Source organism: Hevea brasiliensis, chromosome 11 (genome assembly GCF_030052815.1).
Source record: "Hevea brasiliensis isolate MT/VB/25A 57/8 chromosome 11, ASM3005281v1, whole genome shotgun sequence".
Classification (NCBI taxonomy): domain Eukaryota; kingdom Viridiplantae; phylum Streptophyta; class Magnoliopsida; order Malpighiales; family Euphorbiaceae; genus Hevea; species Hevea brasiliensis.
The window spans coordinates 5,301,687-5,329,137 of record NC_079503.1 but is presented as its reverse complement, the minus strand read 5'-3'; the positions used below and the strand labels follow the sequence as shown (position 1 = coordinate 5,329,137).

The following is a 27,451-nucleotide window of genomic DNA, read 5'->3' as shown; positions in this document are numbered from 1 at the left end:
AAAGGTAGTGACAAAAAAAGTGAGAAACAGGTGACAGGACCAGCGTGGTTAAGGTCGCCTAAGGCCGGCAAGTCAACGGGAAGAAGAGCCGGCGAGAGATGGTGGCCGGAGAGGGCTTACGCTCTGGCACTTGTGACGGCGAGCTGACGGAGCGTGATGGCGAGGGCAGACGGCCCGTGAAGGCGCGTGTACTGGAGTCTTTCGCCTGCGGTCAATGGAGAGGCCTATCCTGGGCTAGGTAATCCACTAAGCTAGCTGTGACAGCCACGGACTCGCAAAAAGTGATTGGAAAAAGAGAGAAAGTTCCTCCCTATGATGACTTTGTTTCAGACTTCAAATTAGACCCACCGAGGCTCTGATATCATGTGAGAAAATAGAATAGAAGAAGAATATTGAGAATGATTAAAGAGCTTGATTATTCTCTCAAGCCAATGGTGTCAATTTATAATCTGTACATGACAACTAAATAGGAAATACAATTCTAATTAAATACGTAATTATAGTCACGATTCTAGCATCTAAATATATTCTCACAATCAATACAGATATACATATCCTAGCTATTTATGGTACATATCTTAACACTATTTATATATCATTTGCTTTTCATTGCCATGACATTCCAACAACTAAAGGTTTAATTACTGAGTATATTAGTTATAACAAATAGAAATTTCCAAGGGGCTTATGTTCTGCTCTGGGTGTCAATTTCCATCAAAAAGTTCTTCAACTTGAATATCAAATAAATATTATAAAATTCTTGCTCTCTCTTAAGCTTTGGAGGCATTCAATTTCATGGGGGATATTAAGCATAATTACGTAAACAGAGTCTGGTATAAGCTTATCAATGGAAAAAGGACAAAGACATTTAGAGTTCATAGAAATGTTTATAGAAGTTATGCATCAAGAATGACCATTCAGATGTTTAAACGCTTAATTAAGGCCCAGTAGCACGCAGGCCATGTATTACGACTATTTCTTTTGAAGGCTCAAAATTCCATCACAAAACTGTTATTTGCAGAATGAAGGTTCATTGCAGCAACCCACAAGTGACAGATCCCAACCTTTCAGTAACACCTTCTTGAATGAAGGAACACAGGTTCCCAGTACACAAAACCAAATCCAAAATGGGATTGGACTTTGGAGAGCTTTCTCTGAGTCATATTTGAGAAAGAACAATATCAAGAGAAAAAGGAAATATAAAGGAAATATAAAGAAAATATATGCATATATTTAGCAGGGCAAAAAAAATCCTTTAATTTGGTCTGCCCCAAGAGTACCAAGCCTATGTTCAACATCAAAAAACAACCTACAGATCGGATCCTTTGCTTCAGGTGTCAGCCTTGCCTCCTCTGGAAATTTCAAGTGATTTTTCCGGTGCACAATCTGAAACACATCAATCATCAGGCTAGAGACAGACAAAAAAAAAAAAAATAAACAGACAAATCATCAGGTAATGTTCTTTCAGATGTAAGTAAACCTTTCTGCATGCTGTTACATGATCATCAGAGTAAAAATGGAGGATAACCAACAAGCATCTCATACATTATTGCACCTAGCTACCAGCTGCAAGCAGGTAAAAAGATCAGAATTCATTAAATGAAATAAATTACACTATTATATTTTAATACTATGTTTGGGAGCAAAAAGATATGGAGAAATGAAAGTAGAGGGGAGGAAATGGAGGAGGTTCTTATTTGGATTGAAGAGGAAATTATGGTTCATCCATTAAGAATATACAAAGTGAAAAGATCCTTGAGCAGAAAAAAAAAAATCAAAATGCACTTTTGCCTTATGTTTTCTCATCTTGAAACAAGAGATGCAGTTATTCAACGTTTGGAAGGAAGGATTTCAAATAAGGGATTTGAATATGATTTTAGATTATTGAATTGTTTGAATGAAAATTAGCCATGCTTCAGTTAATCAGAATCATGAATGCAATTGACAACTTATTCAAGATGGACTTGCAGATAATTATTTTTACAGGTATATAATTAATGAATAGATTTTGTGAGGGCCAAGTAAGAATGTGGATGACTGATGTTAACTCTAAATATGCAAATAAACAAACATCTATGAAAAAATTCCTGGAAAAGTTGATTTTAGATTAAATCAATAAGATTTTGAAATACTGACAAAGTTTTGCTATTAATCACAATAAATCAGCTCTTTATATAAGTATTAGCGTGCTAATGCAGAGTTGTTACAATTGAAAATCAGAGGCCATCTGAAAATTTCTGCTAGAAGAGTAAAAGCGTAAATGATCTTAATTTGGGAATGGAATTTTAGGGGGAATGGGATTATGAATTAGCAAAGTGGGAAAATCATTTTATTCCACAATCAATGCCGAGACATAGAGGAAACAGAGAAGAACTCGAAGAAAAGAAGTGATTGCAAAGTCAATGGGCATGAGAAAGGCAGTTTACTTGGCTCAAGCGTCAAATAAGAAGGACAAAGCCATCAATCACGATTGTAACGTGTACGAAGGGCCTTTTGTCAAAGGCAGACAAAACTCCAAAATACAAAGGTTGAAACTTGAAGCTTCAAATATCACATACTGGTGCTGTCCCTGTTCCATATTTTCTCATTGAAATACTTGTACCATACTCTACACGGCACAAGGCAAAATCAAATCTAGATGCAAGATGGGAAGAGATATGTAAGCAAAAAAGCATTCAATTTTATTTTTTGGATGGATAAAATAAAATATTTTACATGGACCCATCAAAAAAATCTAATCATCTTATTCTCTAACTAGTACAGCATGACAACCCACCCATACCACAAAAAATAATGCAGAAACATAAAATCCAGCCTACAAAATCATGCTATAACAAAAAAGTTGCTATAGGAAGGAAGTGCCTGCAAGGCCATGATGCAAGAGATTGTGGGCAATGTGATCCCTGGCCTGGATTGCACCTAATGATCTCAGGCCATTTTCAGGGATCATCTCATCGTCGAAAAGATCAAACTTAAGCTCTGGATCAATCTCCTCATTTCTCATCTCGCAAATGTTGTGCAAGACACAACAGGCCCCAAGAACCACTGGCAAGTCCTGGAGCTTCACTTCAGTTCTCTTCTGCAAGCAAGACCACCTGCCTTTCAGTCTAGCGAATGCTTCCTTGGCCACCCTTTGAACCTCGCCAATCTTCTCATTGAATGCGTGCTGTGTCCATGTCAAATTCTGGTGGGTGTAAGGTACCAGAACCCAGTCCATTAGAGGGTACCCAGAATTCCCAACAATCCAGACATCCTTCAAAGCCCCCCTACTAGCCCTCTGGTACAAGGCAGACTTCTCCAACACCTGGTCATCAGGCATTGAGCCAGGCCAGCCAATGCAAACATCAGTGAAAACGCCTCTGGGATCAACAACGCCTTGAACTGTTATGGAATAGGATGTCTTCTGATTCCTCTCGGTGTGCCTCTTATTGAAATAAGCCGCCACGCTAATCTTTGGTGCGATAATTGGAACATGGGTAGTGTACATTGAGCCACCAACATTTGGTATCCCTGACATTGATTCATGCTCGCTCTTAATCATCCTCATTTTCTCCTCATCAGGCCATTGAAGGAACTTGGGCATCAATACAGTCTTTATAGCCGAGCAGACCTCTAAAACCAATTTATGGCAAGTAGAGATCCCCAATCCAAATCTCTTCGACACTAGTCGCAAAGGCTCACCCGTGGCCAGCCTCCAAATACAAACCGCAACGCGTTGGCGAACAGGAATGGCGTCGCGCAACATTGTGTTCTTTTTTGTGACAACAGAATCCAACTCGTGGCAGATCATCTCAAACGTGGCCTTGCTCATTCGAAATGCTTTCTTGAACTCCTCCTCTGGGAAATCCGAGTGGCTAATTTGCTCCCACCAGTCCTTTGACCTGTCCTTCACCCATAGCCGCCTGTGCTGGCCTGAACCCCCAGACCCCCCACTAGCACTGGCGCCACTATTCTGAGCTGAATCCCCAGAAGCCGCATTTTCACTCGCCACCGCGGCAACAGCGGAAGCGGAGCGGCGCGCCCGCTTAGTTCTGGAATGATCCATTTCATCCAAATTGGAGTAGTGGGTCTGGAGTTGAGAATTATAATCATTCATAGCTTGGAGTTTCCGCTCGTAATTGGAATCAAATAGGGCCTTATCTTGCTCAGAATCAATAACCCACTGCTGCTCCTCTTGCTTCTCCTCCTCATCCAGCATCAAAATAGAAGCAAATATATCTCTCATTGCACTCTTCTTCAAATCCTCTTCCATTGATTGTTGGAAATGGTCTTTATTACCATCTCCACCATCGTCTTCTCCCCTCCTCTTACGCTTCTTCGAATCGTTGTTCACACTATAGGTTCCACCATTACTAGTATCCATGTCTTCAAATAAACTATAGAAGTATGAAATCTCTTCCTGATTAAGAAATGGGAAAGATGAAACTTCCATCCAAGTGAAAGCAAGAAAAAGTGTTTGAGAAAATGTCTGAAAGGAAGATGTGAACTCTGAAAAAATGGTATTCAGATTTGTTAATTGAAAGAGCAGATTACATGAAGCTGATGGGATTTAGGGGAATTTTATTCTTATATATGTAAGGAAGCGCGTGCGGGCAAGTGTGAACGCGGTAACGTGGGACTCTGTGGACGGTGACTTGGACTTTTTTTGGTATTATTATATTATCTTAAGCTTACGCGGTTGATGGGCATGGGATTTGTAAGTTTTGATGGTTGGATTTGGAATCCTCCCTTTGGGTGTTGAAGAAGACACACGTTGGATAATAGCTTTACGCTGTGAGTGGAAGCTTCCCAAAATGCCTCATGGCAGGGGAAGCTCAAGGGAAAGAGCTTCTATTTATTTGCATTTATCTTTTTAAAAATATTTTTTTATTTAAATTATAATTTCCAAAGATTTTATACATATTTAAAATTTAATAATTAAATATTTATCTTACGATATAATTTTATTTGAGAAATAAATAGAAATTAAATTATTAAAATTAATTTAATTATAGAAAAAAAAAACCTATTTGAAATTTGAATGCTTGATATTTTGATAGAAAGGCTCCTATTCATTTTACAGCTGTGGAAATGCTCTTAAATGAGTATTTCCATAAGTCAACTTAGTATGTTTACCATTTTTTATTAGACAAATAAATTTTGAGAGAAATCAACATACTTCCAAAACTAATTCATAGTTTGAAACCAATATATATTTTATTTATGTTAATTAATTTTCAAGAAATCTATGTGTTTTTATTTTAAAATAAAATAATTGAGTTAATTTTAAATTTTTTTAATATAATTGATATTAATTAAAATTCAATTTTAAAACCTCATAATTTTATAAATAAATCCATTATATTTTTTTTATAAGGGATAATTCTTTGATTTTACAACTTTGGTAATGATAGCAAATATGGAATTCAATATTTAAAATATCTCAATTTTTAAACCCTTAAAATATATAGATAGATCAATGAATATAAATGTAATGGGTAATTAATCAATTACTTTAATTAATCAAAATTTATTTATTTATTTTAAAAAAAAAAAATAAATTATGAGTGTGACATGGGCGAACATATGAACAAGGGAATTGACCTGCTCAATTGTTAGATTCAAATGCCTGAAAATTGCAAGGAAGATACTCATCCTCAGCATCAAATAACTATCATGACTTCAACCGACCAAGTGGCTACCGGCCACCTGTATACCTAACTATAAGGGATGAGTTTTCTGTATAAAACTAATAAACAATTATTGCGTAATATATATATATATATATATATATATATAAAGAAAAATTTAATTACCTTCCAACACCTTCTTTCTTGTACAAAATAATAACCACACAATAATGATGCAACTATCTATTTTATTTATTAGGGTTAAATTAAGAATGGGTAAATTATTATTTAAATTTTCAATTATGTTAAAAATAAAGATTTATTTCTATATTTTTCAAAATATATAATTTAATTTTTTTATATTTAATTTTATTAATTATTTAATCTTTTTTATTATTTTTATCAATTAAAAATAATAGCAACTTACCCATTCAATAACTTTGACACTGGATGTTATCAAAATAAAATTGGTATTCTTGGGTCAGGTAAATTCAACAATAGATGTTTGTTACCATTTTAGCTTTTCTTCTCCTTCCAAGGCCTCCCTGCAAGAAAATTTAATACTTCAATAAAAAAATAAAAGTATTAATAATGATAAAAATCTAAGAATGAAAATATTTAAAATAGTAAAAATTTAGTGATAAAAAGTATTTATTATTAACGGTGAAATTTGAGAAAAATAAAAAGAGAGACGAAAGTGTACGAAGAGATTAAAATTTAATGACTAATTAATATATAATTTGTTTTGAATTAAAATTTTATATTTTTGTAATTTTATGATTTGTTTTGTGTTAATGGTCAAATCATGGATTGCCTTGTTCTTGCTTCATATCATTTCTTCAAGAAATCCCTTTGTATGCATTATTAAGTAAAGGAATAGATTAATTGTTTTGACTAATTTGGACCCATATGAAAAATGAGTATTGATTTATCAACATCCAGCTCATACTACATTTTAATTTATAATTGATGAAGGGGTCAATATCAAAAATACAAATCACTCCTTCAATGGTAAGTGCTCTGATTTTAGTGAACGTCAAATTCAATAGAAACAGTCAAAAAATTATATAGAAATAACACAACAAGGGAATGCATGTGCTAAATTGATTTTTTTTTTATTGGAAATATTAATTATAGATAGGGAATTTGCACCAAGTTGATATATTTTATTTTTGCTAGGTCAAATATATTCACATAAAGTAACTATTGACTAGAACAAAACCACCACATTTGTATCTCAAATTATTAAAATAGTGTGTTAATTAATTAATGAATTAATTAATCCAACTAAGTTTCTAGATTATCTTTTAATAAAATATGATTTCACAATATATTAATTAAGACACAATTAAAATATCAACTAATATGTTTTAAGTCTACTAATCAAAGTAATTTTATTTAAGATTTGTGAAAAATAAGCATCCTAATTTAAACCTCATCAACAATAATTTTTATATATCATTGATAGTGTGAATTAAAAATAAGTTCTTATTGAACATGTGCATACATTGATGATATTATTGTTTATAAAAAATTATTTTTTTTTAGAATTCGTGATTGTCTCTTTCAATAATACAACCTTATATTAAGATGGATGAGTAGCCATACTAGACTAGATAAAGTCCGCAATGAGAGTGTTAGAGAAAATATAGGAGTGGTGCTAATTGAAGATAAGTTGAAAGAAGGGAGATTAAGATGGTTTGGTCATGTGAAGGTAAACATACGGAAGCTCCAGTTAAACAAGTAGAGCACATTAAGTTAGAGGATAGAAAGAAAAAAAAGGATAGACATAAATTGATTTGGAGGAGAGTAGTACAACATGACCTAGAAGAATTACACATTTATGAGGATTTAACCCAAAATCATTTTGAGTGGAGAAAATAAATTCATATAATCGACCCCAAATTTTTGGGATAGAGGCTTAATTGAGTTGAATTGAGTATATTTTTATGAAAAATTTATAAATTATAAATAGATCATAACTTTAAATTATTCAATTATGATTATTATTTTATTAACATAAATAAAAATAAATTTCAGATAATTTTTCTCAAAAAAATATATAAAAATTTTATATTATTATATTTATTAAAGAATATTACTATAAATAATTTTATATTTTTTACAAAATTGTGGATTATAATAAAAAAAAAGATTTTGAAAAACATATTGGTTGTCTATTAGCTATTTTGAGTTGTTTAAAAAGCTTAATTACTTTAAAAATATTATTGTCTAATTAATTATATTTATTATTTAAAATAATTATATACTTGTTTATAATATATAATTATTTAATTATATATTTTCAAATATGATTATTTTTAGTGTTTTAAATTTATAAATAAATAATTACTTAAATATGAATTTTAAATAAAAATAATTTAATAATAAAATAAAATAAAAAATGCACAATCATATTAAATTAAAAAAATTAAAAAATAAATTATAAATTTGATTGGAGAAATCATTTTGATAATGAAACTAAATTTTAGAGACTAATTATTTTTAAAAATTAGGAAATTTTGATATACTTTATAAACTATCTTAATATTTATTTAATTTTTATAATTATAAATTTTAATTTAATAATATTAGAATATTCTCAATGTTATAACATCTTGAATTTGAATTCTAAAAAGAAAGTGATATGAATGAAAGAAAAATAAAATTTTATATTGTATAAAATTGAGCGAGCAATATTGACTTTCAATTTGACATATGCTTAGTTGTTAACAGCTTCTAGTTGAAGATTTCAAAAGTTCTATCGACTTTTTTTTTTTTTTTTAATAATAAATTACCTGTAACAAACTAACTTTTGGAGATTTATGTAAAAGGAAATTACCATTTAATTTATATATTTTAATAAAATTAATTATTTAATTATTATATTTTATAAAATATATTATTTAATTTTTATACTTATTTTTATTAAATTATTTAATATTTTTATTAAATTTTTCATTAGTTAAAAGCTTAATGTTATTTAAATTATTATTTAGTCATTTTATTTTAAATATTAATTAATTTATATATTTTAATTTTTTTAATTTAGACTCTATTTAATTTAAAAAAATATATTTTTTATATTTTTTTAACATTCGAGACATTAAAAAAATAATTTAAAAAATATTTATTTTTTTAATTAAAGGATAAGTAAGTTATTTTTAAAGAAAATATTTTTTTTAAAAAGAGGAAATTATTTTTATTTTTTAAAATTTAAATAATTTTATTGAAATATGAAAATATATATATATATATATATATATATATATATATATATATATATATATTATATAAAAATATATTATTAATTTAATATTATAGTAATATTTTTCATATATAATTTGTTTTTCATGAAATAAATGAAGATTTAACACCAAAAAATATAAATAGACATATTTAATAAAAGTAAAATATAAAAAATAAATAATATATTTTTTAAAATATAAAAATTAAATAATTAATTTTATTAGAATAAAAAAATTAAATAATAAATTTTCATTTCTTTAATAAAATTTCTCATTTCAACTAAGGGTAAGTAGATTTTAGTTTGAACTGAAAAATTGAATCGAACTGAGTTAATTCAATTTAATTGATTTAATTTTAAAATTTAATCAGTTCGATTCGGTTTTATATTATAAAAATTTCGATTATTTTGGTTCGATTTGATTTTGAAGAGAAAAAAATAGTTAAACAGAACAGAATTAAATAGTATTTTTATATATTTAAATTGAATCAAATCGAATCAAATTAATTTTTGAATTGATTTATTTTTATAGGTAATTTATGAATTATATTTAATTATATATATATAAATTATTTAATTTCATTTATTAATGTTTATTAGGTTCAAACCAAAGTTAAAATTAGATCAAATAATTTAAAAATCAAGTCTAAATTTAAAAATTAATCAAAAATCAAAATCAATCGGTTTGAATAGAATCAAATCGAAATAGAATAATTCAGTTCAATTTAATTTTTTATCCATTTTAATTTGATTTAATTTCTAAAATATGTAATTTAATTTTCATAATTTTATTCGATTCGATTTAATTCGATTCGATTCAATTTGAACTGAATGCCCACCGAGCTGTCTTTTTCGTTTACAGCAGACCCATAAAAAAATTTTTTTGCATATTTTACCAGCAATTTATTACATTTTACAAAAGCGCCCAAACCCGAAGTGCGCGGCCTCTGTTTATTTGTGAAATTTGTGGCCTAAAAAACTTTACCAAGAAAAGCGGTGGTTGGAAACGGTTGGTGGCATTTGGGTTCACAAAATAAACAGTAGGTTAACGAAACCGTAATCACTCTCTTTCACTGCTCAAGTGCTCTTCCATGGCTTCTCTTGTCGGTCCATCTGCCGCCATATCTGTTAAACACAAGGTATTATTACCAATTAACTCAGTTCTTTCAATTTATGATTTCTTTGCACTTGACAATCTCAGGATTATCATACTCTGCCGTTTCTATAAAGAATCAATGATTTTAGTTTATTTTTTGCTAATCAATTTCTATATCTAATTAGATAGTTTATTTTTTGCTAGTTAAATTCTATATCTAATCAGATAGGAATAATCAGTTTCTATAAGGAATCAATGAATTTCATTTGAAATAAAAAAAGGCTTTATGAATGTTGGTATTTATCAGTTTGTTTTTATTTTATTTTTTTTAAATCGACGATGTGTATGATGTATCTGTTCGGTTCCTGAGAAAATGTGTTCAAAAGAAGAGGAGGAAAACTTGGTCACGCGTAAATTAGCTTTTCTAATGATAGGGATGGGGGCTCCATATTTGATCTTTTATATTATGCATAACAGCATAGGTTAAGGTTAGCATAGGTTAAGGTTATTGATGGCTAGCTCATTGAAAGGAATTAAAGAAGGTGGTTGGGGTCCCACTGTCTTAGCTGGTAATAGCTGCAATACTTAGAAAAAGAAGCTATGGGAGTCTCCTGGATTTGTGCTTGGCTGGGACCGCTGATTCCCAAGTCAGAGCCGATCCAATTTTGAGGGAGAAAATTGAGAGAAATGAGAGTTAAGGGAGCAAAAATGATCATCCATTTTGTTTTACCTTAGGCCTTGTCGCTTTAATGTAGGAGAAGAGGAGTATGTTTTTTTTTTTGTTTAACTTTTGTCCACATCAGTCTCATTTCTTTTGTCATTGTTCTTCAGCTATTCTAAAGAAGAGCAATTCATGAGGCTGCAGTTAATGTCTAATACAATTTATCTGTCTTGTTGCCCTTGATGATTTTTGAATCATTGTCAATGTTGCAGGTGAATCCTCTTAGAATCGGACCTATATCTACAAACTCACTATCCCCTTTTTACCACTCTATTGTTGGTAGTAATAAGTTTCATGAGCTTTCTTTCAAGACAAAATCCAAACTGTCTGTTGAAGCTGATGTAGTTGAGAAAGAAGCAAGGCATGTCAATGAGAAGATAGGTAATTCTTCTTGTAGTTTCCACTTTACTAGATAGCAGTTCTCTTTCTAGGCTGTATTGGATTGATGAAAGCAAGTACCAAGTATTGGCCTTGCTTAAAGCATTTTTTGAAGAAGATTTGGATGCAATGTTGCTTAATGAATCATTTCAGAAAGTGACCCTTCTCCTAGTATTTGGATGCAATATGCTCCCTCAATCACCAAAAAGGAAACTAGTTGTATAATTAAAAATTTGACATGCTATTGTCCATGCTTCTTCAAATTTGGGACAATAGTTTAGATCATGTTGCTTTCCTTTGGATAAATGCTTGTTTACTTGTTTATACGGAAGAATGTATTATGTTAATCATGCAAACCAAGTTTGAGTTAGAAGTAACAAGGAGCAATTGTGATCCTCCTAATGTATTTTACCTTCATGTTCCTAAATGCACTCAGAATGGGATAATTAAATGCAAAAAAGCAAATGTATTTCCACACCCCCTTTCTCTATGTGACTGCATGCATGTATACATCTATGATATATGGTAGCTTTTGACGTTCAATGTATATAAAATAGGTTCAAGAACAAAACTGCTAACAGTTGTTCCTTTTTGGGGATAAACTTTATCTTTTAATCTATTGGTGTGTCATGTGTGCAGATTATGGGGTTGTTAGTGTTCACCATGTTGGAGTGCTGTGTGAAAATCTTGAACGGTCACTTGAATTTTATCAAGGCATTTTAGGTATATATTCTTCCACGCCGACGTCAAGTTGTTAATATATCTTGTCTTTTCTTTTTTTTTTTCCCCCCTCTGGAGTCTGGACACAGGAGAGATCAAGTGAAAGGTTTAATAACCACTTTTCTATTTAAAATTAGGTCTTGAAATAAATGAGGCAAGGCCACATGATAAGCTTCCCTATAGGGGTGCTTGGTTGTGGGTGGGTTCTGAAATGATCCACTTAATGGAGCTTCCAAATCCTGACCCCTTAACTGGACGACCTCAACATGGTGGCCGAGACAGACATACTTGCATTGCTATTCGCGATGTGTCCAAGTTGAAGGCAATCCTTGATAAAGCTGGTACACTGTTCTCTTCCCATCCCCAGTTATCACTGCTTGCATAAAATAAAATAAAATCACATTTTTGTCTAATTAAGTCAGAGCATGCCTAAAATATAAATGGCTCTTTATTATCTAATGAAGTCAGGATAGGAAAGTATATTTTGCAAATAACTGTTTAGCTTACTTATGGAATGCTGAATCTTTTAATGTTTGCAGGAATTCCCTACACACTTAGCCGGTCTGGGAGGCCTGCAATCTTTACACGAGATCCAGATGCAAATGCTCTAGAGTTCACTCAAGTCGATAACTGATATATTTACCCATAGGTGGAAGATTTTAATATGACCTTGGTGTTTGTCTACTCTCAAACACCAATATGTAAAGATTGCAAGTATCAGATGTGCAGGAACATGGATTTATGCACCTATTTGATATACAAGATCACAGGTTATGAATTATGTGCCCCAAATGTGCTTGCTGTTATGTAGGAGACCCTGCAGATATCATGTAACAAACAAAGAACACCATTAGAGGAACTCAACAGAATTAGTTCACCTGGTAATAATGGAAACTTCTCTTTCTTGTCAATCAGGATTTGACTTCAAGGGGAGCACTCCAAAATTAGTTTCATTGCGTGAAAATTGGCCTAAGAATACACTTAACAATAAATACCAAAAAAAAAAAAAAAGCCCCAAGGAGGGCTGGAAAAAAAAAATCATGAGTATCAATATCAAGATTAATCCCATCTAATACGCGTTGAAGTTAGCTTATCCGCAATCATGTGTAATGGGAACCTTCCAATTTCGTTTCTATCGTCAAAAGTGCTTGAGGCGGCGCATAATTCAGGTATCTTCAAGGCTCTTGTTCCACTCCTGTTTGGCTGAACGTAATGTGTGGTTTGGAGGCTTTGTCACTGGTGACACGCTGTGCTTCTGGAGCCGCGCCTTAATTGCTCTATGCTTTCTCGTATGTGATCATCCATTTATTTCCTGCATTAACCAATCCATGTACAGCAGCACTGCATGAGATGTCTATTGGAATGTGCAATCAAATGTATTAGCCAAATGTTCATCTTATGAAGTATGACTTGTCACCTAAAGGATTGGATAGAACTAGTGGCTTGGTGGGTAAATATTGGTTCTGTCCCACTTTACATTAGCAGCTGCAACATCTACGAGTCTTCTAAGAACTGGAAGAACTTCAGTACGAAGGTCCGGTTAGTCCTTGCATCTAAATTTTGAGCATTGCAATGGAATTTTAGCTAATTCCTCTGTTTGAGCAAGTGGGCAATCTGCAACTGGTGTATCTAGAATGTCAACAAAGCAGCCTTCTGTGAAGGCATTTTCAGCGGTTAACATAAGTCTATTTGGACGATGATACGTTAATATTGGAGAATTATAATGCCATAGCATATAGATCTGATTTTGGTTGGACGGTCCCAGTTCTCTAGTATCATGACCGAAATGGGGATGGCGTCGGTATGAGTTTATTTTCAGTACTTGGATGAATTTTAATAATATCTGAATTTAAATTTAAAAAATAATACTCAATTCAAATTTTATATATTGATATCTATTACTCAAATCAATTTATATAATGATAATATATAAATATTTTATATAATTATTAAAATTTTAAAATATATAATTAAAATATATAAAATTATTTAAATTTAAATAATAATAATTAAATTTAAAATAAATTTAAATAATTTAAAATAAATTTTAATTAAATTTAAAACAATTCAGATATTAAGATCAATAGTTGAATTGCAATTGAAGTGATTTTGGCGATGGGTTCCATCCATTCAAATTATTGATGACAATGGGTCAAAAAATGACAAGGACTAAGGTGAACCGATGGGCTTCGGGCATTAAATCCGCGACCGCCCAACGAATGATCAGCTCATCGGCTTCCCCTTCCACCAACTCGTTTGCCGCCGTCTACGACAATCGCCATTGTCGTCATTGCAGGTGCAGAACCACCACTTATACTAGCTTTGTTGTCGGAGGTTAATAAAAGGTGGAGAATTTCAGAAAAAGAGCAGTCAACTTTGACTTTATCTAGCACTTTCATTTTGGATGGATAATCTATCATTATCATTATTATTGTTGGGCTGCAAAATTCCAAATTCAAATTATAGAGCCCAAATATAGACCTGCCGGCCAATTTGATTCGAGCCGAAACCAATTATTTCAATTCAATGATTTTCTAATTTGTAGTGGGTGTATAAAAAAACCACTCAAATTGATGAAATCAATGAACCCGTATAAATCCGACCCAAAATTTATGATTTTTGTCTGAATTACATAAGCTATAAATTAAAAATTATATAAACCGACGTGTGTTGATTTGATTTTAGTTGATAAATAAGAAACCCGTGAAAAACCGGGCCATCTCCTGTTATTATATATCCTATCGATGTATTGCTTTGCAGGAAACTTCCCTTGGAAGCCGTGAAAACCATGTTGCCTTGTCCTGATATTATATAAATAAATATATTCATATTTGGCGGCGCATAAGAGTCAGCAATTTTAAATCTAGAAAAAGCCATATGTCCAGAGGAATATAGAAAATGAGATTGCTCCATGGTATCTGCAGGGATAACAATAAATCAAGTTTTATGAATATTTGTTTTGATTGAATTTTAAGGTCATAGGTTTGAGTTTTATATAATTAAATTTGTGATAGATTTAAATTTAAAAATAATATTTATAATGAATTTGAAATTTATATGTTAGGTTTTTGTTATTTGAATTTATTTATATAAATATTTAATTAAATATAAAATATATATTTTTTTATAATAATATTTATAAATTTTTATATATTTTATTTTATATAAAATAAATTTAAATATTTATAAAATTATTAAATTTTTAAAATATAAATTAGTAATCAAAATAATTTTTTATATAAAATATTAATTAAAATATATAAAATTAAACAGGTTCAAATTTTTTTTGATAATAATAATTAGATTTTGAACGAATTTAAATAGTTGATAATAAATTTTAATTATATTTGGAACATGTTAAGTTTTGATAATGTTAATCGGACGCAGATTCAAATTCAGATAGGTGATTTTTATTGATATTCTACTCGTTGCCATCTCTAAATGTGTGTCCATTACAATTTTCTTTAAAAATCAAGACCGACTTTAAACCCGTTTAAATAAGGAGAATATGATTTCTTGTAGGAAGTTTTATGATTCGGCTTTATTGTCTTGAAACTGCGTACATCAGTTTGGGTTGTCAGTATATAGAAGACCGACGGATTCAACCTATGAACACACTTACTAGTTTGATGTTATTCTTTAGGGTGAGTAGCTTTCGATCTAAATTAAAAAATTGATTCAAAATTAAATAAATAAATAATATATATATATATATATATATATATATATATCAAGGAAACTCAAAATTTTTTAGTTCTGATTTTTAAGTTTTTTTTTATGTTTTTATTATTGAGATTTAATGTTGAAAATATGAAATCTTACAAAATTCAGGTTGATCAGTTTAAAACTGAACCGAACTGATGTTTATCGGTTTGGTTTGGTTTGGTTCCCTCTTAGTGATCGATTTGATTCGGTTTTCAAAATTCTTGATTTTTGATTTTCGATTTTATCGGTTCGAAACCGAACCGACCGTTTGCATACCCCTATTATTCGGTTAGATTTTAATTATTTAATCCCAAAGTTTATATATCTTTTTTCAATTGTTTTTTATTTAAAAGAATGATTTTAATTTAAAATTAGACTGAATCAAATGATTTCAATTTATTTCAAAATCAATTCAGATTGATTTTGTTTGATTCTAAGTTCTATAAATATTTTATTTTTACTTCACTTCAACGAATTGAAATTTCAGATCTTTTAGAGATTAATATCATCCGGCTTAAATTTATTGATAATATATATATTTAGTTTATTGAATAAATAGATTATAATATGTTATAACAAACACATAAATTTAAGATATAAGAAATCGTATAAATACATAATATAAAAAAATAAAAGAAAAATAATACAAAATTTACATAGTTCGACCGTAAAGTTTACGTCGATGGACAAGATAAGAAAAAAAAATTTCACTATAATGAAAGAACAATATATAATTACTTGTAACTCTCAAACTCCTACCCAGTAAGTTTTCTAAATATCTTATAACTCTACCACAAAATATTATAATATTTATGTTAGTATTATAATATAATATATTATTTAAATTTAATTTATTTAAAAAGATTGAAACTTGAGACTCATTTTAATAGAGTTTTGTTAATGTATTTTATAAAGTTTAAATAAATTAGAACCACATATATAGAAAGGTATAATTACAAGCTTTAAAAGTAATGCAATTAATGAGATATCATAAAATTAAAACACAATATATATAATAAAATTTATATATAAAATAATTAAAATTAATATATTTATATTTTAAATTTATAATAAATTAGATTTAAATAATTTTTTTTTCCTTCTATTGATAGGCTTGTTGCAGATGAAATCATTAATTACTAAAATCATTCTCCAAGTTTTTACTAAATTATTTATTTTGCATTCTTATTGTTCACAAGGAAACTAAATGGGCCGTACATAATGATATAATAATATGAATTATACAATGAGATCATATATTTTTGTTCATAGTTCATAAAGTATAAACTTAATTTATCCCCATCTACACCTACAAATTAGAAGATTATTTAATAGCCATTGATAATATTTGAAAATTTAAGGGGTCAAATATATATATATATATATATATCTGTGTGTGTGTGTGTTTGTAGCATATTAAATTTAAAAAAAATAAAATTCAAATATCTTTAAATTTTAAAAATTAAGAACTCAATAACATAAAATAATTAATAAATTATGTGCATTATTCATTTATAATTAAATAATTGAATCAAATTAATGAAATTCGATTATTTTGATAAAAATGAGTTGGTTTCAATTTGATTTTTAATTAATAATTATAAAAGATTTCGACTAAAGACTCAATTACTTTTAATTTAGTAATCAAACTAACTGAAATAATAGAATTTGTCACGACCCAACCTATGGGCTGGACCGGCACTAGGACCTGGGCCAGCCTAAAGCCCCCGAGGCCCGTAGTAAGCCTAACTGTTCATTAACCCAACTCTAAGGCCCATTTGGGCCCAAATTCAAGAAAACAAACGGACAGAGTCCGGCTATAAAATGGACTTCCCAACGGGGAGTTTTCGACTCACCCGACCTGTAAACATAATAAATACTCAATTGGGGAACTCAGCTCACCCTCCACATACTCATATCCTCATAAAAATAAATGGGAGCTCAGCTCCCTCATCCAATCCATCAAACATGCATATCATTATATGTTTACAGGTCCAACATGATAATAATATTACAGACCATAATCAAATAAATACTTCTAACACATGCGGAAATTCTAGGAGTAAATAAAATTACACAATTATCGATAAACAACCTGCGAAGGAGAAAAGCAGGTTAACCAAAATAAAATCCTCCTGTAGCCTGAAAAAAATATTGAACAGGAGTGAGCGTTCGACTCAGAGAGTAAAATATCAATTTTAACCATAATCTCTATAACTATATAAAACTAATGCAACTTGTGGAATGAAATGCAACATCAGCAATAAATTCACATCATAGGATCAAAAAGGTAATTTGGAGCACTCACGCACCCTGTAGCATCAATCATAATATATGGGAGCTGATCCCTATCTGACTCTCTTAAATCCAACTTTGGTGCGGTGAAGAACTCAGCTCGGACTTCCACTTAATAACCAAATCGGGGGTCCCAGCGAAGAACTCAAGCCGTGACTACCCCCCGAAGGATCGGGTCCTAGCGAAGAACTCAAGCTGTGACTACCCGTCCTATCCATAGTCCACACCACATCACACGCACGCCAACGCACGCACATTGCTCCAAATTACCACAACAACACTCATGGCACGTTAACAGTTATGAATGTAACATAAATCGTGTCTAGAGTTTAACTACATAAATATATATGCATATAAGTGATGCATGGGCATGCTGAACATATAATAATATCGAAATTACAATTAAAATTAATATTTTACTCACAGACTTGACGACAATCACTGTGGCGGCTGGGCGGAGGAAGAAGGCTGTCCCGGCACACCTGACAATTTTATTACAATCATTTAATAAATTTGACTCAATACAAACAAAGAAAAAGACCAATACGTCCTAAGTCGCATCAAAATCGTGAGTCTCCCCTATACCTAGGACCTACCCAACCTGCAAAAAGGGCTCAAAACATACTTCTATATTCACAATCCATATGTCCACAACTCAATCACATCACACAGACCCTCCTGGGCCCACCAATTCAATCATCCATCACAACATGTAAAATTTCAATTTAGTCCCTATAATTGACCATTTTTGCAAAAACTGCCCAAATAAGCTCTAAAAATTCTAAAACTTTGTCCTGTGGTCCTTAGCAATATTATTAAGCTATTGCAAAAAGAATCATAATTTTCTAAGCTACCACGAATATTTTATGGATTTTTAATCCTATTTAAGCACTAGAAAATTATGAAAAAGCAAGGTTCGGGTTTACCTTTGCCAATTCCGACTTCGGGAACGCGCTCGGGACGTCTGACAATGGGGGGCTAGCCAAAACCTCGGTCCAATTCGGAGACTTTTTCGGTAACGGGTCTGTCTGGCCGGAATTTCGCAGACCCGGTCAACTGTCGAATTTCCGCGAATCGAGGATACCTACACGAAGCCCATAACACGGGGGTTAGTACATAAATTTTTCAGAATTTTCTAAGCTCATTAAATGCTCGGAAAAAATATTGCGAAGTTCCGTGGGACCCACCGAAAAACGGTGTCGAAAAAATTTGAAATTTATGTCGCCGCGAAGCTCTCGACGAGTGGAGCGTGCTGGTACCCTCGGTTTTCTCGTGGGATTCACGATTTTCGAGAAATCTAGCCCAAAAGTCGAAATGGGCTAAAATCTTCCCGAGCAAAAAATTGGACAAACCGCTCGATGGATTTCGGCGTTCTTGGTGTCTATGGAAAGCTCTCGCCGAGTAGATGATTTTAGACACAAGACCCGGTCCAATTGGTGGCCGGATCGGCCGGATTTGGCCGGGGAAGCTGAATCGATGCGCGCGCGCAGGGGGGCATTTCGCGCGCGTTTTTTTCCAGCCGTTTGGGAGGCGGGCGGCCGGCTGGGAGGGCGCGCCCGGCCGGCTAGAGGCTGGCAGTGGTGGCCGGCGGCTGGGGGTGGGGAGGAGAGAGAAAAGAGAGAGAAAAGGGAGAGGGACGACGCGCGCGGGGAAGAAAAAGGGAAGAAGGAAAAGGCAGGTCCGATTCGACCGGTCCGATCCGGTCCGGTTCGATTCGGCCGGTTTTATTCAGAATACAAAATTTTGAATTTTTACTCTGCCTCGGGACCGAAAACGAGGTCCAAAAATTCCGAAAAAATTTCAGAAAACTCAGAAAAATACGTAGACTCCAAATATATTTTTAGTTTTGCCACGTGGTCTTTAAATTAATTTTTAAAAATCATCAAAGTTTATATTTTCGAAAAATCAAACCCGATTTTTAAAATCCGAAAAATCTCAAAAAAATTCCAAAAATTTAATAAAATTAAAATACTAAAAATGCTAATAAAATTAAAAATTTTGGGGTGTTACATTCTTCCCCCCTTACAGAAAATTCGTCCTCGAATTTTACACAAGGCAAAATAAAGTACAGGATTACACATTGAACAGATAAGGGTACTTGCTACGCATGTCCCGTTCTGACTCCCAGGTGCACTCTTCCACTGATTGACTCCTCCACAAAACCTTAACCATAGGGATCTGTTTGGATCTCAGCTGTCTCACTTGGTAGTCCACTATGGCTACAGGCTGCTCCTCAAATGTCAAGTTCTCTTTTAGCTCTATCACATCCGGCTGTAGTACATGAGAAGGATCTGGAATGCATTTCCTGAGCATGGAGATGTGAAAACACGGGATGAACGTGAGAAATGTTGGGTGGTAGCTCCAACCGGTAGGCAACTGCTCCAACTCTATCAGTAACCTCAAAAGGTCCGATATACCGAGGTGCCAACTTGCCCTTCTTTCCAAATCTCATGACTCCCTTCATTGGAGAAACCTTCAGGAATACATAGTCGCCCACTGCAAACTCCACATCCCTCCTTCTAGGGTCTGCATAACTCTTACGCCTCTGAAAAGTTTTGATCGTTCCCTGATTAAAGGAACTACCTCTGAAGTGTACTGCATAAGGTCTACATCATGCACCTTCGCTTCCCCCATTTCTGTCCAACACAGAGGAGACCTACACTTTCTTCCATATAATGCCTCATAGGGTGCCATCCCTATCTTTGGAGTGTAAATGCTTGTTGTTGTAGGCAAACTCCACCAAAGCTATTGCTCATCCCATTGACCTCCAAAATCCAAGACACTCATGCGAAGCATGTCTTCGATGTTTGGATTGTCCTTTCAATTGTCCGTCTATCCGAGGGTGGAAAGCCGCATCGAAGTTCAGCGTGTGCCAAGTGCCTCCTGCAACTTTCTCCAAAATCGAGAAGTGAGCTGGGGCCCTCGTCGGATATTATGGGCAGGAACTCCATGCAATCGACTATTTCTCGAATGTAGAGCCGGGCATCCTGTGCCACAGAGTATGTAGTCTTTACAGGTAAGAAGTGAGCTGATTTGGTCAAGCGGTCTACAATTATCCATATCGAATCATATCCCCGCGTGGTACGAGGCAACCCAGTCACAAAATCCATAGTGATCATTTCCCACTTCCATTCTGGGATAGGGAGCTCTTGCAGCTTCCCTGACGGTCTCTGGTGTTCAAACTTCACCTTCTGACAAGTCAAGCACTTGGACACAAAGTCTGCTATGTCTCTCTTCATACCATTCCACCAGTAGCTATCTTTCACATCATGGTACATCTTGGTGGAACACAGGTGGACACTGCATGCTGTGTAGTGTGCCTCTCGCATGATTTCATTCCTGAGGTTGTCCACATCGGGCACACATATCCTAGAACCTTGCACTAGGGCACCATCATTGGCAAATCCAAACTCACGACCTTCACCTTGCTGTACTCTTTCTATGATCTTCATTAATTGTTGGTCTCTGTGCTGGGAAACTCTAACTCTGTCCCTCAAGTCTGGCCTCATTGAAAAATGAGCCAACAATACCCCCTCTCCTGACAGATCTAGGATTAAACCTTGATCCATCAACTCATGTACCTCCTGAATCAATGGTCTCTTCTCTACTGAAATGTGCTCCAAACTGCCAGAAGATTTTCTGCTCAAGGCATCTGCCACAACATTGGCTTTTCCAGGGTGGTACTGGATGGTGCAATCATAGTCTTTCAGAAGCTCCATCCATCTCCTCTGTCTCAAGTTTAAATCCCTCTGTTGGAAGATGTACTTCAAGCTTTTGTGGTCGGTGTATATCTCGCACACTTCACCATACAGATAGTGTCTCCAGATCTTTAGTGCAAAGATTACAGCCGCCATTTCCAAATCATGGGTGGGGTAGTTCTGCTCATGCCTCTTGGTGCCTTGAAGCATAAGCCACTACCTTTCCATTACGCATCAAGACACACCTAGGCCAACTCGAGGCGTCACAATACACGGTGTATCCTTCACCACTCACCTGTAGTGTCAACACAGGGGCAGTGGTTAGACACTCCTTAAGCTTCTGGAAACTCACCTCACAGTCATCTGTCCAAATGAATGGAACATTCTTCCTGGTCAACTTAGTTAGGGGAGCCGCTATTCTGGAGAAATCTTGTACAAAACGCCTGTAGTAGCCAGCTAAACCCAGAAAACTTCGCACCTCAGTGACTGTTGTAGGCCTAAGCCAATCAGTTACAGCTTCAATTTTCTTGGGATCCACTTGAATGCCGTCACTAGAAACCACGTGTCCCAAGAATGAGATGCTTTCTAGCCAAAATTCACATTTTGAAAATTTGGCATATAGCTGGTGCTCCCTCAAAGTCTACAACACCATTCTCAAGTGCCACACGTGTTCTTCCTCGGTCCGAGAGTATACCAGAATGTCATCTATGAATACGATGACAAAACGGTCCAAAAATGACTTGAACACCCTGTTCATCAAGTCCATGAAGGCTGCTGGTGCATTAGTGAGTCCAAAAGACATCACTAAGAACTCATAATGACCAAATCTTGTCCTGAACGCTGTTTTGGACACGTCCTCATTCCTGATTCTCAACTGATGGTAGCCTGATCGCAGGTCTATCTTGGAAAAGAATCTAGCTCCTTGGAGCTGATCAAACAAATCATCGATCCGAGGAAGTGGATACTTGTTCTTCACAGTCACCTTGTTCGGTATGCGTAGTCGATACACAACCTCAATGACCCATCCTTCTTTCTCACAAATAGAACAGGAGCGCCCCAAGGTGAAGTGCTCGGACGTATAAAACCCTTGTCCAAAAGCTCCTGTAGTTGCTCCTTCAGCTCTTTCAATTCTGCTGGTGCCATCCTGTAAGGTGGCATGGATATAGGATTTGTACCCGGAACAACATCAATGCAGAACTCTATTCCCCTTTCTGGTGGCAACCCTGGAAGCTCCTCTGGGAAGACATCCATAAATTCTCTGACAACAGGAACATTTCCCATGCTGACACCTTCTACAGATGTATCTCTCACCAATGCCAAATACCCTTGGCATCCACGCCTCAACATTTTTCTAGCACTAATTGCTGACACCAAGTTATATGGAGCTACGCTCCTGTCACCATCAAAGCTAAACTCTTCCACACCAGGTATGTGGAAATACACCTTTTTGTTCCTGCAGTCTAAAGTGGCATAGTGAGTTGCCAACCAATCCATCCCCAAAATTACATCGAAGTCCATTACTGGTAGAGGAACCAAGTCTGCTGGGAGGATCTTTCCATCCACTACTCTTTGGGCTACAGAAAAACCATATCTACATCTATGTTGTCACTAAGTGGGGTAGCTACCGACAAAGGGCATTCTAAGGTTGTAGGGTTTCTACCCAACCTCATGGCAAACACAGGGGAGACAAATGAGTGCGTAGCACCCGGATCTATCAAAACACGAGCCTCATAAGAACAGACCAGAAGAATACCTGCCACAACTACATTTTAAGCTTGAGCATCCTGGTGGGTCAGGGTGAAAACTCGAGCTTGACCCCTACCCTGAGTGGCATAACCCTGATACTGACTTCTACCTCCTAATCTGCCTCCAAATCCACGTCCCCCTTGTCCTCGGCCTTGTTGGCCACTGAACTGACTGCCTGCCATGTTGGAAGTACCTGGATACAACTGGCGAGGAACATTTGCAACAGAACCCTGTGACCCCATCTGTGGCTCGCTGAACACGGGGCATTCCCTAGCAAAGTGACCTGGTTGGCCACACCTGAAGCATACTCCTGAACCCATCAAAACAAGGTCCTGAATGTCCTCTTCCACACTGTGCACAAGGTGCCAAAGAGGATCTGAACGAGCAGGCTGCAGTACCACTGGTGTTACCATTCTTTGGATCCGTACCACAGTCTGAACCCTCGGGATTTGTGTCTAAAACCACTCCTCTTATTCCTGCTTCTTCCTCTGTAAGTAGTTTGGCCACCACTATCTGTAGTACCCATGTGGGGAACACCTGAAGAACCCTCCGCTCTGTTTTTCTTTGCTCTACCGCTGTCATCCACAGCATAGCTAATCTCAATCTGTCTGGCTCGATCAACCACCACATCAAAAGACTGATCAGACATCATGGCCAGGTTCGCATACCTCCTGTCAAGCCCCTTTAGGAATCTTTTCACCTTCATAGTCTCTGTAGATACTGCTGTAGGGGCATATCTGCTCAATTCCAGAAATTCTGTAGCATATTCATCTACAGACCTGCCATTCTGTCTTAAGGCCTCAAAGGCCCACTGCTTTTGATCTCTGAAGCTTTCTGGCACAAACCGATTGATAAAAAGTTCCACAAACTGAGCCCATGTCAATCCCTCCATCCGGGGTAACACGTAGTCATTCATCCATTGTCTAGGCATAGGCCCCATGACATCCGCACACACTCTATCGATCTTCTATCACCAATCAGTAATTACATTTCTGCACTGTCTGCAGGAATCTAAAAACCGATATGCATCATCTGACACATCATAAGTTCCAGGCACCAACTTCTTGAAATTAATTATCTGTTTATAAGGTTTCCCTCTTGGTGCGGTGGACTGCTGCTGCTGTGGAGGGTGGACCATATCTTTGCGCCATCATGTCGATGGTTCTCTCAACCAGCTAGAGTAGGCGCCATTGGGTCCATGGGACCTGTGCCATAAAAGGCCCGATCTCAGTCTTGAGGCATTGCTCTTCTACTTGAGCGACTCTAGGCCTCCTACCCGCCTCCTGGCGGCGCCTCATCTGTCGACACCTCGTCAGGCACATCCAGTTCAGTGCGATGGCGGCTCTCACCTTCTACGCATTTTCTGAAATTCAAAGACATTAGCCCACAAAATTCAAAGCGCACATTACATGCTCTATGGACTCATATTTACACACAATATATGAAGCAGAAACTAGAAGCAAAGACGACAATGCAAGACGAATGTGGACCCTATTTTTCCGCATGTGACTCCTAGTAGACTCTTCCCAACACTTTAGACAAACATTCCCTAAGAATCTGGAGCCTAAGCTCTGATACCACATTTGTCACGACCCAACCTATGGGCTGGACCGGTACTAGGACCTGGGCCAGCCTAAAGCCCCCGAGGCCCGTAGTAAGCCTAACTGTTCATTAATCCAACTCTAAGGCCCATTTGGGCCCAAATTCAAGAAAACAAACGAACAGAGTCCGGCTATAAAATGGACTTCCCAACGGGGAGTTTTCGACTCACCCGACCTGTAAACATAATAAATACTCAATTGGGGAGCTCAGCTCACCCTCCACATACTCATATCCTCATAAAAATAAATGGGAGCTCAGCTCCCTCATCCAATCCATCAAACATGCATATCATTATACGTTTACAGGTCCAACATGATAATAATATTACAGACCATAATCAAATAAATACTTCTAACACATACGGAAATTCTAGGAGTAAATAAAATTACACAATTATCGATAAACAACCTGCGAAGGAGAAAAACAGGTTAACCAAAATAAAATCCTCCTGTAGCCTGAAAAAAATATTGAGCAGAGGAGTGGCGTTACTCAGAGAGTAAAATATCAATTTTAACCATAATCTCTATAACTATATAAAACTAATGCAACTTGTGGAATGAAATGCAACATCAGCAATAAATTCACATCATAGCATCAAAAAGGTAATTTGGAGCACTCACGCACCCTGTAGCATCAATCATAATATATGGGAGCTGATCCCCTATATAGCTCTCTTAAATCCAACCTGGTGCCAGCGAAGAACTCAGCTCGGACTTCCACTTAATAACCATATCGGGGGTCCCAGCGAAGAACTCAAGCCGTGACTACCCGTCCTATCCATAGTCCACACCACATCACACGCACGCCAACGCACGCACACTGCTCCAAATTACCACAACAACACTCATGGCACGTTAACAGTTATGAATGCAACATAAATCGTGTCTAGAGTTTAACTACATAAATATATATGCATATAAGTGATGCATGGGCATGCTGAACATATAATAATATCGAAATTACAATTAAAATTAATATTTTACTCACAGACTTGACGACAATCACTGTGGCGGCTGGGCGGAGGAAGAAGGTCATCTGCTCACCTGACAATTTTATTACAATCATTTAATAAATTTGACTCAATACAAACAAAGAAAAAGACCAATACGTCCTAAGTCATGCCGAAAATCCGGCAGAGTCTCCCTTATACCTAGGACCTACCCAACCTGCAAAAAGGGCTCAAAACACACTTCTATATTCACAATCCATATGTCCACAACTCAATCACATCACACAGCCCCTCCTGGACCCACCAATTCAATCATCCATCACAACATGTAAAATTTCAATTTAGTCCCTATAATTGACCATTTTTGCAAAAACTGCCCAAATAAGCTCTAAAAATTCTAAAACTTTGCCCCGCGGTCCTTAGCAATATTATTAAACTATTGCAAAAAGAATCATAATTTTCTAAGCTACCACGAATATTTTATGGATTTTTAATCCTATTTAAGCACTAGAAAATTACGAAAAAGCAAGGTTCGGGTTTACCTTTGCCAATTCCGACTTTGGGAACGCGCTCGGGACGTCTGACAATGGGGGGGCTAGCCAAAACCTCGGTCCAATTCGGAGACTTTTCCGTAGCAGTGCATGTCGGCGAATTTCGTGAACCGGTCAATCGTCGAATTTCCGCGAATCGAGGATACCTACACGAAGCCCATAACACGGGGTTAGTACATAAATTTTCAGAATTTTCTAAGCTCATTAAATGCTCGGAAAAACATTGCGAAGTTAGTGGGACCCACCAAAAAGCGGTGTCGGAAAAATTTGAAATTTATGTCGCCGAAGCTCTCGACGAGTGGAGCGTCTTTGGTACCTCGGTTTTCTCGTGGGATTCACGGTTTTCGAAATCTAGCCCAAAAGTCGAAATGGGCTAAAATCTTCTGAGCAAAAATCGGACAAACCGCTCGATGGATTTGGCGTTCTTGGTGTCTATGGAAAGCTCTCGAGTAGATGATTTTAGACATAAGACCGGTCAATTGGTGGCGGATCGGCCGAATTTGGCCGGGAAGTGAATCGGCCAGCAGGGGCGTTCGGCGCGTTTTCCGGCCGTTTGGGCGGTCGGCCGTTGGGAGAGGCGTGCGGCCTTGATCGGTGGAAGTGGCGGTGGTGGCCGGTGGGGAGGAGAGAGAAAAGAGAGAGAAAAGGGAGAGGACGACGCGCGAGGAAGAAAAAGGAAGAAGGAAAAGGCGGTCCGATTTGGCCGGTCCGATCCGATCGATTCGATTCGGCGATTCGATTGAATACAAAATTTTGAATTTTTACTCGCCTCGGGGACCAAAACGAGGTCCAAAAATTCCGAAAAAATTTCAGAAAACTCAGAAAAATACGTAGACTCCAAATATATTTTTAGTTTTGCCACGTGGTCTTTAAATTAATTTTTAAAAATCATCAAAGTTTATATTTTCGGAAAATCGAACCCAATTTTTAAAATCCGAAAAATCTCAAAAAAATTCCAAAAATTTAATAAAATTAAAATACTAAAAATGCTCATAAAATTAAAAATTTTGGGGTGTTACAGAATTTTTATTAATTAATATATTAATTATAATTTTATTAATAATATATTATTTATAATAATTATTTTGTTATATTATAATAATTTTTAACTTATAATTATTCCTTTATTAATAT

At 35.0% G+C, this 27,451-nt stretch overlaps 2 protein-coding genes and 1 long non-coding RNA gene across 3 annotated transcripts; 1 reads left to right on the top strand and 2 right to left on the bottom strand.

The window, feature by feature from the left end:
- Positions 1 to 2,660: 2,660 nt before the first annotated feature.
- Positions 2,661 to 4,550, bottom strand: LOC110633603 (protein ALP1-like). The gene has a single exon (XM_021782274.2). The coding sequence runs from the start codon at positions 4,430 to 4,432 to the stop codon at positions 2,846 to 2,848; it is 1,587 nt and encodes a 528-aa protein (XP_021637966.2). The 5' UTR covers positions 4,433 to 4,550; the 3' UTR covers positions 2,661 to 2,845.
- Positions 4,551 to 9,830: 5,280 nt separating this feature from the next.
- On the top strand, positions 9,831 to 12,549 carry LOC110633617 (glyoxylase I 4). Its single transcript, XM_021782290.2, has 5 exons — positions 9,831 to 9,995; positions 10,886 to 11,054; positions 11,691 to 11,774; positions 11,909 to 12,112; positions 12,311 to 12,549. Exons 1-5 carry the CDS (start codon positions 9,948 to 9,950, stop codon positions 12,403 to 12,405), a joined length of 600 nt encoding a protein of 199 aa, XP_021637982.2. The 5' UTR covers positions 9,831 to 9,947; the 3' UTR covers positions 12,406 to 12,549.
- Positions 11,970 to 12,417, bottom strand: LOC131170539 (uncharacterized). Its single transcript, XR_009141323.1, has 2 exons — positions 12,279 to 12,417; positions 11,970 to 12,144 (listed from the first exon to the last, which is right to left on the bottom strand). It is a non-coding gene; the product is annotated as an uncharacterized LOC131170539 (long non-coding RNA).
- Positions 12,550 to 27,451: the final 14,902 nt, after the last annotated feature.